At 39.1% G+C, this 18,875-nt stretch overlaps 1 protein-coding gene and 1 long non-coding RNA gene across 2 annotated transcripts in view; one reads left to right on the forward strand and one right to left on the reverse strand.

Annotated features, from left to right (window-relative positions):
- Positions 1-18,875, reverse strand: part of IARS1 (isoleucyl-tRNA synthetase 1) — a 110,778-nt gene that overhangs the window by 79,931 nt on the left and 11,972 nt on the right. The window contains exons 6-10 of the mRNA XM_086755766.1: positions 12,060-12,177; positions 9,150-9,297; positions 7,380-7,467; positions 2,552-2,612; positions 1,187-1,282 (exon numbers count right to left, since the gene is read on the reverse strand). Coding sequence (XP_086611892.1) covers positions 1,187-1,282; positions 2,552-2,612; positions 7,380-7,467; positions 9,150-9,297; positions 12,060-12,177 — 511 coding nt within the window. The remainder of the gene's footprint in view (positions 1-1,186; positions 1,283-2,551; positions 2,613-7,379; positions 7,468-9,149; positions 9,298-12,059; positions 12,178-18,875) is intronic.
- Positions 1-18,875, forward strand: part of LOC147599458 (uncharacterized) — a 352,989-nt gene that overhangs the window by 17,819 nt on the left and 316,295 nt on the right. The gene's annotated exons all lie outside the window — the stretch shown is intronic.

An 18,875-nucleotide genomic window follows, 5' to 3' on the forward strand; every position in this document is an offset into this window, starting at 1 on the left:
AAGGGAAAGTTTCTTCCACAGTTCACTCTCTGTCAGCAGCGTATTCCTTTCCTTTACTCCATCCCTACAGGGAGAGCTCCTGCCTCAAAATCAATTCTGCTCCCTCACTCCTCAGTCAAGCCCTTGCAAGATTTAGCTAAAGGGGAATATTTGAGGTGCAAGTAGTGTCATAGGCTTCAGAATCTTTAAGACTCTTTACCAGTCACCATTCCTTTCTTTATTAACTAATAACATACAGTCCAGTCTGATTGTCTTTATTCACAGCTGTATAAAGCTGGGACATCTTTTCGTATCAATGTTCATCTTGCCAAGGGAAACACCGCCACAAAAAAAAAAAAAAAAAATGCAGAAAAAAGACAAAAAAGGATGGGATATTTCACATGAATACAAAGAGGTCTGTTACTACTGCCAACAGTTTCTGGAAATTACGATAGAGCTTGTGGTCCAGGGATTGCTAATTGCTGGGCACTGGCAGCTCTACTGCAAGTCTTTTCAGGGGATCTTTGGATAATGGCAGGAGACAGGACAGTATGCAAAAAGGACAATGAGTCTAAACTACGGCATTTAATCCATGTGTCCAAAAAACCAAATGATTAAATCCATGAAAAATTCTCACTCTTAACCTTCAGAAGAATAGACTAAGGGAAAGGACAATAAAGACAGAAAAAGGAACAGAGTGCAACAAAATCCTTTTACACTGAGGCATAAAGTCTCAGTACCAAAGCAGTCAAAGCATTGTTTCATACCCTAAAAGCCCAATGAGTACCGAAATTGAAATGCTGAAGGGTGTGTTGAGCAGAACTGCCATTACCATCCAAAATTATCACTGAGTAAAGGCAGTTTTGACAAGCAGTGCAACACATTTCTTCTCAAAGCTGTAAATTTAGACTGAGAAAAGCTAAGATCAATGACCCTCAGAAGATATAATGCTGAGCTCACTTACATAACATAACAATAAGCAAATCAAGAGACAGCTAAAATCTCCAGTCTAGCACACAAAGGGCACCAGCGAGTGCAAGAACTCGTTAGAATACAATGCTACACTGTATTCTTCAATACTTAAGTAGCAAACAGGAGGATTGTTCGTATCCTAGTCAACCTGACAAGACGGTCCCCAGGAGCTGCAAAGCCAAGCAATGTGTGTTGGAACAAAATGAACATCAACAGATAGATAGTTCATACTCACAGCACCAAAATAGGGGGCCTGATGTACAACACCCGTGCCTTCCTCCTCCTTCACGTAACTGTCTACTACCACAGCAAAGGCACCTTTATCTTTGCACTACAACACAAAAATAGGGTTTTCATACATATGTATACATAGATGGACAGATATCTCAAAACAGAATTATTAAGAACATCAAAGACCCACTAGCCACCTGCAAGAGTAAAAGAACCGCATCAAAAATGTGACACAGGAAAACGTGACATTCCTAACATTAATCACTTCCCGTAGCTCAGACGCCTAGGCAGTATACTCCATTTAAACTGTGTCAAATGGGATCCAATCCAAGACCTCTGCAGAAGGCCTCATAGTCAGTTACTCTTCAAGCCACAGATCTTCACACAGGTCTGTGCTTAACAGACCACAAATCAATACACTTCCGTAAGCGAGGATACAACCAAGAAAGCTAAAGGGATTCCATACAGAGAAGCGTCGTCGTATTTTTTATGTCAACTGTGCCTTCTGATTTAAAAAAAATAAGTTTGCTTTTATAGTAAAACATTTTCTTTATTTCCTCCAGAGAATAAGGTGGTGGTAAGTATCAAGGAATAAAAAATTGAAAAAATTGCCAATAACAGATTTGACAATTTGCAGTGTGTTCCGTAAGCAGACAGAAAAAAAAAATAAAGAGCTATTTTCTGTTCCTTCATACAATAGTAAAAAAAAAAAAAAAACCTAAAACAACAAAAAAAAAAACAAAACCAAAACCAAAAACACCACTGCAGTCACAGTTGAACCAAATATGTTACAAAATATTAGCTTTGGCTTGCTTGAGACAAGACATCCATTCTGAAAAAAAAAGCAGTACATGCTGCTCCTTGCAAGCACAGCACAACTCAAAAAGTTTATCCATTCCAAACCTTCACACCTGCAGTCCCGGTTTTCAGAGTCAGCTATGTGTTTGACCTCTCCCTAGAAACAACAGGTCCTGCTCCCTACAGAGGTTCAAACCCTTGCTGACTTCAGCACTTGCTTCAGAGAGATGGTAGTCACAAGTGACCAAACCCTTCACACAAGTTAACAGTTGCTTGTCCAGCACTACTGTAATCCACTTCAACTCTTTGAAAAATTTAAGCCACTTTTAATCAGATTTCTATAGATATAAATTCTCTATCTCCTCTTATTGCTATATATTTACATTAAAAGTCAAACTTCTGTTTTTCAACCTTTCACTAGGATTATAAGCTACTTTTAATAAAGTTATTGTACTCAACATTGGGTTTCTTACTAGGACACAGATTTTTATACTATAAACAAGGAATACCAAGAATAATTTTAACTTTTGTCTTTGTATCCTGTATCAAACACCAAACTTGTTCATCTTACCTGAATAAAATATTCAAAGAGTGGCTTATATTTCTTGCCTTTAAGAGCAATGCCAGGAAACCTGAGAAAAAAAAATTTATATGAACAAAAGTTAGCAACTTGAAAATAGCTATTTTTTCTTATTTCCTTTTTCCCCACACCTAACAGAATTTGACCTCATAAGGTGAAGAAAAACGTGTTTTCTCAATAGCTCGCTTCCCATTTCTACATCTCTACAGCAATTTGGATTTGGACAAAAACTGTAACGTCTTAATGTATCTCTGCTAACAGTCAACAGGTACGCTTGTACCTCATGGCCTTTCAATCAAGCAATCATTGTCAACTAATGGAGGAATTAAGTATTAGTAACAATATTTCTGGTAAAGCTGGGCAAAGACTTCTGGATAAATCAGTTTCAATTTCATATTCATAATAACAAAGTCATACAGCTCAGCATGTTCAACAGAACTAAAAAAAAGCACTGATCCAAATCACCTAAAAGTTACATGCACAGAAAATTGTCACATGGGGTACTGTAGTGTTTAAAGCTTGGATGCCTTGTTCCTTATTCTGAAACTGGGCATCCAGGCTCTCCACAGGCATCTCGGAGAAAGATCAGACAGGACTGAGAAAGGAACCAACCGAGCCAGACAAGAAGCGTAGGACAGACACAGAGCCTGTAGATCTGGCTCTCTTCAGACTTCCGACAATAGTCAGAGATGGTGATTAGGCTGGGATTCACTGCTCGGAACTCTCCTGAAAGCACTTAAATCTTCCATTTCAGGAAAAAGTCCAGTTAAAATACAACTTCATTTAATAGATGGGATACCTCTCCGAATGTGACACAGCTGTGGTCTTCCCCTGTTCTATTCTTGATCCATATCTTCCAAAACAATGGTCAGACCATAAAACATTTGACTACTTCAAAGTGCGGAACTCTTTAAAGCTCTTTCATTGCACAAAAAGGAAGTCAAGCAGCATTCAATGCCAAGTTAAAGAGCACAACTCCTCAGCTTGGCATACATAACACCCAGTAGGAAAGGGGCAGATGTCTATTTTAAGCCACAGCTTCATGCATAGTTTCTATATTTTATATTATAAACAGCCTTTGGAATGCTTGAGGTGCTTAACCGGGATCAGATGAGAGAAAGGCATACCAGTGCTCAGCCACACAGATATGGGAATGCTCAGAAGCAGTACACGAAGCCACAGAACTGGCTTTAAAAAAAAGTTGTAGTTAAACTCCTATTTAAGGCAAGTGAGAAGTAAGGGTTGTGGACCACATTCCCAATTTTCTGTTTTGATATGTGAAATACTTTGTTTATCCAAGTCCAGAACTTCACGCTGAGAATTTATACAGTGCTGCCTTCTTATGACCTAAGTTACAGTAGTAACAGACTCATTTAAAATTACTATAGTAATCCTTCACTGTCAAGAGATCAGAAATCTCTTTTTTTATTCCCTAGAATCCAAAAAGAGACAACAGTGTAAAACAGGGTAAAGAAATTAAGTGTGTAATATGCAAATCATACAATTGTTTGGGTTGGAAGGGACCTTCAAAGCCCACCCAGTCCAACCCCCCTGAAAGGAGCAGGGACATCTCCAACCAGATCAGGTGGCTCACAGCCCCGGCCAACCTGGCCTGGAATGTTTCCAGGGATGGGGCATCCAACACCTCTCTGGGCAACCTGTGGCAGTGATTGATGTACAACCCTCAGTGGAAAAAAATTTCCTAATATCTGATCTAGATCTACCTCCCTCTGTTTTGAATACCCCTTGTTCCTGTCACACCAGGCCCTGCTGAAGAGTCTCTCCCCATCTTTCCTGCAGCCCCCTTTGGGTACTGGGAGGCCGCTCTCAGGTCTCCCTGGAGCCTCCTCTTCTCCAGGCTGAACAGCCCCAACTCCTGGCCTCACAGGAGAGGTGCTCCAGCCCTCTCATCATCTTCGTGGCCTCCTCTGGACCCTCTCCAACAGGTCCATGTTCTTCTTATGTTGGGGGCTCCAGAGCTGGACGCAGCGCTGCAGGTGGGGTCTCACCAGAGCAGAGTAGAGGGGCAGAATCCCCTCCCTCAACCTGCTGGCAACCAGACTGAAACACCACACAAAGGCAGGAAAATGCTCATCAATCATTTCCTATCTGCCACTGCTAAAACAAGTCACCCAACGGCCAAAGGTGGGGCAATATATTAAGACTAATCCATTCATGCAAAGCAGCAGAAAGCATTCTGATGAAGATGGTAGTCACCTCACCAGCGAAACAAAGAAAAAATATTCCCATTTGCTCTCACACAAAAACCCACCATCTGCATCTGGGAGGAAAATGGAGAGAAGTCAGGTTTGGGCAAGGCGAGGGAGAAAGGCTAAGAGTACTCAGGGAATTCAGAGTATTCAGATAGAGAAAATTTTCAGCATGACCATTCCTTGACTTCAGCCTGCCTCCTGCTATAGAACAAGTGTCATGAATTTCTCTCTCAAAGGCCAAACTGCCTGAGAATTTAAAAGCAAGCTAAAGAAAGAAAAAAAGTTAAGAGTAGAAATAGGAAAGTTCATTTCCATGAACTTACATACTCATAGATCTAAATCTTTAAAAGATCCATTCAACTACCAGCTACTTTTTAATTGTCTCACACTACACATTTAAGAGAACTAATTTATTACACAACATAAAAATTGGAGCACGACAAAAAAGTGTCAGCATGAGAAGACTGTAACAGTAATATAGAAAGAAGAAAAATGTACTGCTCTGTGAGGCGAATAAAAATTTCTAGTAGCTTTATAGACACAGACAGGTTAAAATAATTTAAAAAAAAAAATTCAAGATTAGGTGAGGGGAGGGGAAATGGGAAATACAACTAGCCAGGGACATCAGCAACGGCAACTGAAACCTGTGTATGATTTTCTTGAAGAAAAAAAATGCTTTAAAGTTCTTACGAAAACACCACACCAAAAAAGGCTGAAACGTTCAATGCATTCCTTGATACAGAATGACTGCAACAAGACTGAAATGATACTTGTAGTATTCCATTAAAAGAAGAATTTGGAACCAAAAGACAATAGATCAAGTTTAATACACATACCTTGTGCGGTTTTTTGGGTTTGTTTGGTTGGTTGGTTGTTAGTTTTAAATCTAAAGGAAATGCATTCAAAAACATTTAAGAAAACAGAGCGGGTATGGTAGAAGGCTTAGTTTTTAAACACTCTGAAGAGGTTTTCGAAAACCAGAAGGAAACACAGTACCTATACTGCAAGAGAGAAACAGAGCACTGATGGACCTAAAAGCCAGTCAAACTACCATAACAATCGGATCCAACTATATACGACTGAACAGGTTTTTTAAAAGTGAAGTGCTAAACAACATACAATATTAATTTGTCAAGAATAAGTCACACCAACCTAAATTACTTCTCTTTAGGCAGACTAACAAGCTTAGCTAGCAAGCAGATAGATTTAAGTCTTAACGTTAGTAAGACTTCTAACACTTTGACATGTCATTCTGATGCACCCAAGTATTTTAACCGGGTGTCTGTATGTTCACGTGGACCCACAACCACGTCGAGTAAAAAGTCATTGTTAATTCAGCACCAAACTGAAAGAAAACTTCCAGCGGTATCCCGGCAGAGATTGTAACAACGCTGACACTATTCAATGGTTTTAGCGAAGACTCTGAAGGGAATAAAAAATATCAGAAGTTTTTTCAACCCTGAAGAATGAGAGCACTGAAAAACCATCTTTATAAATTGAGTACCAGCTTAAATTGCTACAAAGTGATAAATGAAGCTAATTGGGCAGAAGTCAATGCAGAAATACAAAATAAGAATTATTCAACTGTAATAGTGTCAGGCATCAGAGCAGATAACATCTTATGCAAACATTCCAGCTCTATATTCCCCTAACTGAATGACTACATGCAACTGCTTAGCTGAAATAAAATGCATCCTCCTTTTTTAAATGTTTTTCACATGTAAAGCTTTGAACTGCTTGGTAAAAAAAAAAGATAAAAATAAAAATAACTAATGCCAGTGAAGAAGGGTTGTTGTTCTCAAAAAAAATCTTCTACTCTTTGAATTTTTTTATTTTATTATAGTTTTGCGTTACGTGGGTTTTCTGGGGTTTCATTAGTAATTGTTTATTTGCTTGTTGAACTTTGTTCATTTGGGTTTTTTACCCACTGCACAGGACTGAATAAAGGGAGCAAGTAAATACTTGCTGTATTTTACCTCTTCAACAGGTTGATGTTTTACACAAAAGATTTAAAAGCAGTCAAGCTACATATTTTGTCTAAGAGAGCTATAGAATTTAGTACCTGCATCTCATACCCAGTCTGACTTATGAAATAATTTGTACTTTTCCACTGAACCAGGATGAACAAGCAGTCTTCAGAAAGCATTAACTGCCACTAACTACGTAACTCAGATGCACTTCCATAGGATAGTCTTATTTGCTTGCTAAAGACAATGGTTTTGCTTTTGCCTATTTCCCTTTAAATATCTGCATAATGTTTGCCAAAATGCTGAACACTTTCTGATCTCCAGGGTTTTTTGAGATTTTTGTATTAAAGTAATGTCCTTCTAAGAAAACACACAGGAAAAGGAAGGACTAAGGAACACTTTTTTTCCCCCACCGCAATACAATGATCCAATGAAACTTTTATTCTATTTGTAGCTGCATACACAAGAGGATCAATTTGTTCTGGTAAATTTCAATCTCTTTTATAGATCTTTGCAAGATACACACATGCAGGGAAACCCATCTTTAGATAACTGTAGAATCTAGCTTCTTGAAACACTTAACTTCTGATCTGTAAAAATACTGGAAGTTAACAAGTGTGTAATAATTTATGGACTTGCCTGTCGAGTATCTCGTATTCACTGTCAGATTTGTACAGTGCCATCAGCCTGGCTTCCATCAAAATGTAAATCTTTCCTGTGGCATTATCTAGAACATAAAATAAAACAAAAAGTTACATAAAAGTCAATTTAATACCCTCATTTGTATTACAAAACCTTTCAATTTATGCAAGATGGTACCGTATTAGCTATAAAGCTGCCCAGAATAATCCTGCTGATTGATCACTGGTTTCCAGCTACTTCTTCCCCTTACAGTCACTTAATGAACACTTTTCAAATGTTAGGTTTAAGCAGAAAGCACAGGATGAAACCCAGGTCACTGATTTTCAGTGTGTTTTTTTTGTTCAGGAGGCAGAAATACCGTACGTCGTCTATTATCCTTGTGCCAAAGAAAAGCAATTGAAAAGTTTTGGCATTTGTAACAGAAACAGTGGGAAACACCTGGAAGATGGACAATTACTACATAAAATCAGTATTATTAAGTTGACATTAGGGCTAACGATTGCACTTTATGCTGCCTTTACTATTCCAATCAATTTTATGCTTGAATTTCTCTTTAAAGGAGGTAAATACAAATAAGAAGTGAAACACTATGAAGGAAATCCATTTTCCACCCCCAAACAACCCTGAACTCTTAACTTCAATGACAGATTTTAGTCAGACTACTACCCCCCTACCTTAGTCAGGGTCACTACCCCCCAGCAGACTGTAGGCCAAAGACATCCAAATCCAACAACCCACCATCTCAGGCAGGTGTGCTATTTCTCAAAGTACTCAATAACACCTTTTGAGATGACCCAATTTACACTAAAACCTTTGAAAACTGAAACATATTCAGTTCTCTCTTAAAACAAAAACCTAAACACATGTTGCTCACTGTAAAGGTCTCTGCAACTTTTCATTTTAACGTTATCTTGGACACACATTACATTCATGTGGTTATGTTGGAACTGTAAATTTTATCTTTGGCATTTTTGTACTCCAGATAAAATGCCATTATTAACTTGAATATCTCTTCCCCCCTTTTTTTTCCAAATGTACACTGAAAAGTCAGAGAAAAGTGAGCAGTTTTGGGAGAACCTGAAAACAGCAATACAAGAAGTACTTTCATCCAAGTTCTTGCTTACTTTTTAATTTAAATTAAAAAAAAAGTGGGGGTTGTAGATGAAGATATAATTGAAGACAACTGCATTTCAAGGATAAAATAAATTCCTTTCTGAAGTGAAAAGGAAGACGTATGATAGCATACTCCATTGCCAACAAAAAAAAAAAGGAAAGTATATACCTTGCCTTACATTTGTGCTATAAAACACATGTTGAGACTCACATGTGACATCTTGGGTCTCTCACGGGTTACGAGCGCAGAGCGCAGACACATTCATATAGCAGTAACTTGTTCATGAGTCTGAGTCATGAACATGAGAAAGGAGGGGGGAGGAAAATAAAAAGCTAATGACGCCCATTCACTTCCCTGTCTCTCAAATACAGTGTGACTTGAACACGACAAATAAAACATTTGCTCTTATTATTTACTTCATTTAATAATATTTTTTAGGGAGCAGTCCTCATAATGCATGCAAAATAAAGAGTGCAGCAGTTGGAAAATCATCAGCCACACAGGAAGTAAGCCTCATCCTTCAAAATAACACTGATCCAACCTCAAAGTGCTATAAATCCAGCATAAAACAGTATCACATAATACATAACTACATATTCACAGGCACTGAAGAAATAAGTGTTCATTGTATGTCACCTTTGGTCAACACTTGCCTCTCAATTTTACGTATTGCAATTCTGGATTAACACAAAGGGCTAAATTACTAGGCAAGGTCCAAGGAGTAGTGGTCCACGCAACAAGAGCAACACTTGCATCTTCATCCAGTGGGAAGCTTACAATCACTGAAGGATCTTGAACATCCTTAAAAACAAGATAAAGTCAAAGGGGAAAAAAAAAAAAAGAGAGAGGAAAAAAGGTTTACTGCATGTATTACCGAGGAAATGCAAATCTAAGAACTAGTAAGTATTACTGCCATGCACCAAAGCCTATCTTGCAACTTGCCTAGATCAACACTGTAGTGGTAGAAGGTGAAGTGGTAGCACAGGGAAGTTTGAAGGGAACACCACTCACAACATTCCTCCATTATGCCAGTGCAAACTGTCAGTCCAACAGGCCACAGGGTTAGAAGTTCAGATTAGCAGTGAGGTTTTTTTGAATTAGCTGCCACAACACCAAAAGGAATTGAGTGGCAGTTCCCTCAGGTAGCTCTTATAATACCATTTTAAAAGTTTATTATCACTCCCAACTGTGAAGAAAATCATCAGTTTCTCAGATACTGCTACACAAAGCCTTTTCCCGCCTCTTCCTCAAGAGTCAGGGAGTAGGAAGAAGAGCCATCACTTAAGATGCAATCTCTTATTATAAAACTGTGGTTAATAAGGGAAAAAAAAAGTTTGGAGTGCTTAAAAACAAGAGTAAGTCAATACTAAAGAGTATAAAAATCTGAGGGAAGGAGACCTTTGTCAGCTACTCTATAAAACTTTGCCTTCAAACGAGTCAGAAGAATCCCCTGAAAACAAGTCTTCCTTTCAGATAAGTACAGTCCAATTCAGTCACTTCACATTTCACATATTATGAAAAGCAGATTGAAAAAGCAAGTCTGATCTTGCAAATGGGAAATTTTCAGCACTAATTTTCAGTGCCAAACAAAAATGGGTGCCACATGCACAGACCCTAAACACACGAACAGGTCCTAGCCCCTCACCATGTCTAGTGCAAGGCTCTTTGGGTTCTGTCCAGCGTCACGGAACAGTTCACAGCATCACGGGACAGGCAGCTATTTATGTCTGAGCTAAGGGTTGCTCTAGAGGGAATTTTCTGTGAACATCTGGTGCAGTGAACAGTAAAACATAAATATTACATAACTCTTGAACCACGCTCAATACCAAGCAGAGATTGAGCTGTCACTAGAGTTCTGTCTCTACCAATTGTTAAACACTGTAGGGTATACACTCTCCTTTCTGAAGCACTAAGTTAAATAGATAAAAGGTAGATAAAAACAACCGGCAAGTCATAAAAAAATAATATCCAGGCTGCCAAGTAATGGCTTTGTATAATGTTTTACCTGTTCACAAAGTTACGCCTGCTTTCACCTGAAGAAAACACTTCTTCAGTTAAATGAAATTCATGCTGCTGACATAGTTAACAAGTGTATGTTATACACCTAACTCAGTTTCCAAACATGCTGCTTTGGTACTGTTCCTCATTATTCCTGTCCCGATTCCCACAGGATCAATAAACAGAAGCCAAAGCCTGCTTTCCACAGTGAGAAAGAGAACAGCTGCCTTACAGTCTGAAAGGACTATTGTCAACCCCTACTGTCATCTTACGGACCCTCAACATTTCAGTCTTCAAAACACCACCTTCCAGCAGACAAATAAATGCCAGTTTTTGCATGAAGTGGCAAAGCAGCGCAGCACCCCCCCCGCCCCCCCAACTGATGCTAGAGTAAGAAATAGCATCTAAATATTTCATTAAGACTCAAGAAGAGAAAAGAGCTTTGCTCTATGGAAAACAGGCACGGGCAAACACACACAAAAACCCTCAAAATAACCTTTGTTCCAAAGAAAGTTCAATAATCTCAGCCTATATAAAACGGCAGTTAATAAGTATGACCAGAGTAATTATTTCAATTGTCAGTCACAAATATAGAGATATCTTTTCAGGTCTCACTTTCTTAAATCACAAAACCTCTGTTCTTCAGTATGGTCAAATACCCCTCAGTGATACTGAAAGCTCTAGTACCTGTGCACTGCGTTGTCCTACAAGTCTATTTAAACATTTGTTTTAAAAGCACTATTTTTGGCCAATAGATCGGTCTTTTTTTGGCAAGATGTAAAAAAGACCAGATGCACAATTTGTGCTAGCTTTGTTGTAACAACATAAGTGAAAGATTTACAGTAGAAGGATATGGATGCCTGGGTGGGGATTGGAAAGAACACAACCTCTGTCCACAAACTAACATGAAATTTGGAAAACTGGGACACCAAGCTCTGCCTTCACATATGTGAAAACAAGCTTTTTACCAGTGAGAATCAGCACCTACTATATCCAGTCATTAATTTTTAAAGGAACATCTTATAATACATGGTATACCGTGTTTTATATTAGGTAAAACACTTCCTGGAATTTCTCAAACTCAATTAATGATTCTTAGAAAAGCTATTATCCTACTGCTTTATAATCATACAGTCTTTGACAGTTCTTATTAATCCCCCCACAAAAGATTTAGACTCTGCCAAGGACCTTACTCTTTTCACTGACAGGAACAGCTGCAGCTCTCAAGTATCTACCATAAAAACCCAACACAGGGCAATACTCATCTTGAGAGCCCAGAGAGGAAGTGAGAGTTACCTACCAGAATAAAACAAAGTATGTACTTCATATATCTGTAAGTAGTAACCAAGAAGAACAGATAAGAAGGCTGAGATCCAAGTGATCCAAACAAATACAGCAGAATATAAGAAAAACTAACTCATTTACATAAAGTTTTACTATCAATTCGGAGTTTAATAATATGTTTATGTACCACTAAGCAAAAACTACTAAAGCTTTCCAAATCCAAACTGAAGACAATAGAGAAATCCGATTGCCACCGATAACGTACACATATACTGCCTTACCTTGTAATTCTGATGGGACTCAAAGTTTGACAGTGGGGTGTTGCACGCCGTTGAAAAAGGCATGACCTTAACACCTCTATACACCAGTCCTTTGATATATAGTTGCTTGAAAACCCACCTGGAAGTAAACAAGAAACAGAGAACAGCACTTGGCTTTTCAAATTTAGTATATCAACGGCAAAATAGGGTTCTGCTCTAGCTGGAGTGCTGCTCTGAATGACACCTTTTTTTAAACAATCAATCATCAACTAAAGACAATATTTGCAAGTCAAAAGGAAAGAGACAAATTGATTGCAACTGTATTTCTGGCTGATATTTAGCTTTAGCCGATTCTACCAGCTTGGTTTTCCATGCACCGACTGCACAGCGCGTAGTATTTATATGAAACACAAATCAGTACTGCAGATTAATCTTTCTCAAACTTCTTGAATACAAGACCACTTGCAATTTGAACTATCAAGAAGGCTGAAGTCAGTCATAATTTAGAGAGAAGATGTGTAGTGACGTGACTGCTCACTTACCACATCATCTTAGGCACCCACTACAGCAACCAGTGCTACAGAAGACAGGCAGACGCCGGTTAGAGATACCTGCAACCCGAGTAAATCCTGGCAACTCAAAGAGCATTTTTCACAGGAGAGCGCAGCTAACCATGCAAAGTAATGAGCTCGGTTTTATGGTCCCACAATTTACATTATGTTCTCCTTTATTAGCTCATCTCACTCTGGACTCAGTTCCTGTCCAAGATCACAGTCTCATATCAAGCTTTAACTCTGCTATAAAAATCTTCAATACAGCCTGTAGCATATTTGGATCCTCACGTCTTCTTGAAACAATCAAGACAGCACATAGTATTACAATTGAGTAATTGTAATTACAAATTGAGTCAATGCTTAAGATGAACGCAAGTTGGAAAAGAAATACACCTCACAGAGCAACTCATCAAGTGTCCACATGATGGACAAAACCCCACGTTTCTCTGTATCTGAATACTGCAGGACCACCAGCACTTACCAGGTCTCACTGACTTGCACGCTTAGCAGTTCAGTCTGCAGGCTGGCTGCCTTAAAAGTAAAGGCAGGAGAGGGCAAGCCTTAAATAACGCCAAATTCAACTCAAAAACCAGAGTTTCTGCAGAATCTGGTAATCTCAAATTCCACATCCAAATTGTTAAACACTGCTGACTTTAAAAACTCCTTTACTCACCCTATGTTCTCAAACCATCCTGATCACTTCTCTGGGTCCCTTTTCAGATAAATAGCTCACTGCTAAGCAACCAATCCCATCCTGGCAACACTTTTTTTTCTGCAGGCTGTCATTTTGTGCTTGAGAATCTAGATCTGTATTTAAATCAGTCTCTTGCCTTCTGTGTTTGAAATCCTAATCTTCCAGACAAAATGCAAGTAGATTATTGCGCTCATTTCAATCAGCAGCCTGAAACAAGAACACCAAATGATATGCAGTGGCTTGCCATGGAAGTCATACGGTATCTCCATCAGAATAATTATTATCCTGCAGATCAGACAGCTGGAGAAAATACAGACTGTTATGTGGAGAAGACATGCAGCTCACTCAGATTCATCCACGGGCCTCTAGTGAAAGTCCAGAATTTCCTATGAATGGTCACTAACATTACAAAAATCAAATAATCTAAACTCTAAGATAGATGAAGGCTAAGAGATCCTCAGCAGCACCAAGTTCTGCCATGGAGAAACCAAACCCAGAAGTCTTTCAGAGCTGTGCACTCCAGCAAAGGTGCCTTACCTTACACACACAATGCAAAAGCAACCTGGTTAAAGTAATAAATGTCACCCATAGGCAAGTCACGGCTGCCTGACCCCGACCCCAAATTCAAAACACAACAGTGAGCGCGTCCCTCTTACAGAGGGACTTAAATTTGCATAAGATCAGTCTTTTATAAAACTGATTTGTGAATATAGTTTCATCAGCTTTCAGCATACACATTTGAGCTGTCTAACTGCAGAACTTTTAATGCAACTTAAAAAAAACCCTAAATGGATGCTTGCCATCTCAGACCATAATTAATGCAGACAAGTGACAAGTGACAGCATTTATACTGAAGGTGTTCTACTTGCCTTTCAAAAACAGTTAACTAAAATACCTACAGAAAACGAAAAACAGTTAACTAAAATACCTACAGAAAACTAAAAACAGTTAACTAAAATACCTACAGAAAGCTACAGCTTCTCTTTTCTATGCTGTTAGTAGGCAGTGTTCTTTAGAAAGTGAACTGCTCAGAGAAACACCGAATATTTAACTCGGCTGTAAATATAACTGTAAACCTCAGGAAAGGTGAACACTAGATGGAGCTGCCAAGCTAAAAATCCAAGCCAGTACTTGTGGTAATTCTGCCCTATTGCAAACCAAGCGCTCCCCGGATGTTCCACTGCTGAGCAAAAAGATGGGCTTTCAAACCACATCATGCTTCCGATTCCTCCCCACAGTTCATAACGACCATTCATTTGTACTTTACCAAAACCACTTCTCTCAGACAACCATTCCAACATAAGTAGAACTGTGATTGAGTCAAGAATGCTGCTTGATGCAATAGCCCTCCTTAACAATAAAACTTTTGAGAACAGTTCTTGTGTGACCATCAGAAAGGCACAGGAGATTACTTTCAAAGAGCTTCCTGCTAGCGGCACTGCCCACCCAAAACAAAGCAATCGCTAAAGATGAACCTAGCTCTAACAGTAAGAGTCACTTACAGGTGGATATCATGTTTTGCCTAAAAATTCAACATGTTTTCGACAATAACCTACCAAACAGTGTTTTAACCCTTATGGTTGCAAAATGTTGACAATTTGCAAGAAAGAAGATCTGGGTTTGTAAGCCAAAATTGAAACTGCAGTCCTTTCTGAAAGAAATAACTGAACGAAAACACACGACTCCTTTCTACTGTATTCATAGAAGTTCAAAATTAAACCTCGTTCCCCTAAATTCTGCTACGTTTCTCCTCAAAGAAACTTAGCTGCATCGTCTTGGCTGCGGCAGCAGCACTTACATACTCTGTTACAGGGGGAAAAAAAAGAAAGAAAAAAAGAGAGCTTAGAGAAAACACAAACTTGAGATGGATATTTCAGCATCCCTAAAGACACAAGGTAGCTTTAACTTCCAAAAAGCACGACACAAACTGAAAACACACGTTGCTTGTTCCCAAAGTGTCATCAGGGGATGATAGAACTGGTTCGAGCCCAGTTAGTAACCAAAACTGCGAGTTACTCTCTCCATAGGCATAACTTCCAAGAAATTAACACTTTGCTACAATGTTCCTGATCCAAGCAGATACAATAAAACTTCCACTTCCAAAAGATACTGAATCAGTCAATGCAATACTCAAAACACCCTGGGCGTCTCACATAAAACTCAGCGTCCCATGGTAGTCCCTAGGAGACACAAAATCAAGTTGCCCTCTTCAAACATGTAGATTCACTCTGCATTGAAGAGAAAGATTTGACCTCAGAGCTTCTCAAGTTCACAATGACATTCCTTTGGGGTATCAAGGGATTTCAAGTGATCAAGTGGTTCTGTTTGCAGTTAACTACTATCTAAGTGTTTTCTAAGGGTTTGAAAATTTGTAATTTTCCAGGAAATGAAAGTACTCATTACTAACATTAAGAAATTATTTTCAAGTTCATATAAAGTGCTTTCCCCCCCTTTTTATTTTTTAAAAAGAAAAACCCAAGAATTGTAAACTCAGTTATGGACAAAGGGTAAAAGTAAGGTGGGCAAAACATTACCACAACAGGATCTAGAAGTGTATGATTTCAACATATCCATGGCAGTATAGATAAGTGAACAAAATTACTGCTGTGTGACCTAGTATCAATCCACGTCAAGATAAAGTGACAATTTAACGGCCTCTGTAGACTTGAAAAAAAAAAAAAAAAAAATCAGAAACACCACACTGTGTGGGGTCCAGTCATCTACACAGTTCAGCAATTAGTTTGGATCCAAGCAGCACCATAAGTTGCAGAGACAGTGAGAAAAACAACGTTCTCCTGTGACTCATGAGCAATGCTTGAAAGACAAGATGAAATAAAAAGAAAGTAACAATCAAAACCAGATGCACAGGGACGAAGACAGAAAAAAAAAAAAAACGAAAATAAAAGACTCAAGCAACACTGGACATGAGTTATAAAAGCATAAACATAAGAGGAACACTAAGTCCAATACCAAACACAGTCAGTCTGTCTTTAGAACAGTATCTTTGAAAGACACTTTCCTAAAAGATAGGAACCGCGTTTGTTCTGGGGCACAGGAACTGGAAGTACAGAAGTTGTCAAGTCTTATGTTCAACTACCAGTGAAAGCTTTAAAATCTCAGCCTACAGAAATCATTCTGCTCCAGGTCTACCTCCAAGCTCTCAAATAGCAAGAGTGGGGGCATTTCCTGGTATAAGCTTTGGATCAGTGTGTTGAATGATTGTGTATCAAGACAAAAGTGCAAAATAGCAAAAAATATAAATATCTAGAAGTGACGCTAGCGTTACCCCAAAGATCATGCCACTAAGTAGAAGTTCAGTGCACTCCTTTTAAAATACAGATGAGCAGATAAAACAACAAGGACTGGAATGGTAAGAAGAAAACAAGAAGACTAGAGCACTAAATGAGCAAAATAAATAAAAGTATGAGAAAAATACAGATAGTCAGTAGGAAAATGGACAAAACAGCTGTCTTATGAACAGCATCTCCCTAGAGAATCATTAAAGAGTCACGGAATACACAGAATGCAACACTGATTCCTACTGGTACCCAGAGATCTATTGTTCTGAAACCATTCTGGTTCAGCACTGGATAAACTCAACATGCAAAAAAATGAAGTCAGAAAACAACTTTTACTGCTTACACAGAAAAGAAAAAAAAAAATCAATGTAACAATCCAGTTGCTTTGATCTTTACAACAAATCAGTCCTTTTCTCAAGGGGGAGTCCACATTCACCTTCACATTGAGAAGTATTAAGGCAGCTGGACCCTGACATTGGGTGACAGAGCTCATCTTGAGAATGCAGAGTACAAAAAGAAAAAAATTGTCATGCCAAATGGAAACAAAACTACACATAGGGAGGCAGGCAACCAAAGGCAAATGTTCCAGTTTCAGGAGCTACCTACAACCTCTCCAGCTGCAGCCTAGAAGGTGTGCAGTGGCACTCCGAGCCTGACGCTACTACAGAACATCGAAGGGCAGGGCTCCGAGGCCAAAGGTCTGCTAAGGAAGGAAAGAGAGGTCCTCCCTTAATAACAAACCTAAAAGGAAAATTAAACCTGGAACAACTGAGATGGGTCTGGGGGAGGGAAGGGAGAAATGGACAAGAAGTCCCGTCACTAAAGGGAGCTCCATGTTGCGTTTCCACAGTAAACAGAGCAGCTCTCAACATACAGTCATGATCCCAAACACGTGAAGTACCAATTTCCTACCAGAATTATTAATTTTTTTCTTTCTCTCCCCACCCACTATCTAGTGTTGTCACAAAAGGATGCAAGAGTATCTTCTCAGGGTACAGAAGCAGCTAAGAAGTGTTTCTGCCACCTGCGGTTTCACATCATGTCAGTCAGTCTCTCAGAACACGCACTGAGCTTTTTACCGTTTTTTAAATTGAGCTGCGCTCAGACTGCAATTGCTACGTTTGGCCACCAGATGGTGATAGAAAGTCGTTTAACCAACCCTGAAGTCGCGCCCAGGAGGAAATGAAAACCCCTCGTCACCAGGCCCAGGAACACGCCACAGCTCTGACCGCAGAGCTATTCTCCTCCTCCCCTCAGCACTTCAGACTGCTTCCTCAGCGGCCAGGGAGAGCGGCTCTCGAGCTGCAAACTCAGACAGCCTGACAACTACGGAATAAGCCAGCAGTGCAGACCATAACTTACTAGGTTTTTTTCCAAAGCTCATATACTTCTTTCAGACCAACCGTAGATCGGTAAAAAGTTTAAGACCACAAACTGCTCTCAATTTCACTTTATCTGTCTCATGAGCTGTGGGAAAAACAAACAAACAAAAACCCACAACCAAAACAGCAAGAATACACTGGATATTTGTTCCATGCTAGCTCAAGAACACAATTCTCACCGTACTGCTGCCAGTGAAGGACACATTTTCATTGAGATTCAAGTTGGCTGTAGAATGGATCTACAAGTTCTACAGAATTCAAACTTAAAAGTCCTATTTAAGACGTGAAGAGCTGACTACATCTTCACATGAGAAACCACTGCAGTATCACCTCTTAATGACACAAACCTTCGATGTCCCCCTGAAAGATCCCACTGGGATGTCTCAATTTTATCATTGGATTAAGTTTTGTTTAAAGTTTAACATTTAGCAGGCTGAAAATTCATTTGACTCTGTCAGCCACCACATGGCACAGCACCAAAACGCTTACAAAGTAGGCATTTCCAACAAATCCATTACAAAATACAAAAAAAAAAAAAGAATGCTCTCTAGCATCCTGAGCTTGTACAGTATCTCTGCAAAACAAGAAAACACATTTGGTTTCTGAGTCCTCAACTATCCCAAGTCTAAATAATCTGGATAAAATCAGCCACCACTGGAAAGAACATTTCTCACAAGTAATACATTAGCTCACCGAACTCAACATAAGCATCAAGGATGAAAACATCTCGTTTCATAGAAAGCTGGAAATTCTAGTTGAGACCACTCCAGAACTCCAAGCCTCAGGATCAATTAGAGACAAAAACAAAAACAAAAAAAAACCCTAACCAGATAGGTTTAGCTGATTAAAAGTCTAAAGACAAAACCCCTACCATATTTTAACCACAAAATCCATGGTTGCCATGCTCA

Source organism: Chlamydotis macqueenii, chromosome 10, assembly GCF_036417535.1.
Source record: "Chlamydotis macqueenii isolate bChlMac1 chromosome 10, bChlMac1.mat, whole genome shotgun sequence".
Taxonomy (NCBI): Eukaryota; Metazoa; Chordata; class Aves; order Otidiformes; family Otididae; genus Chlamydotis; species Chlamydotis macqueenii.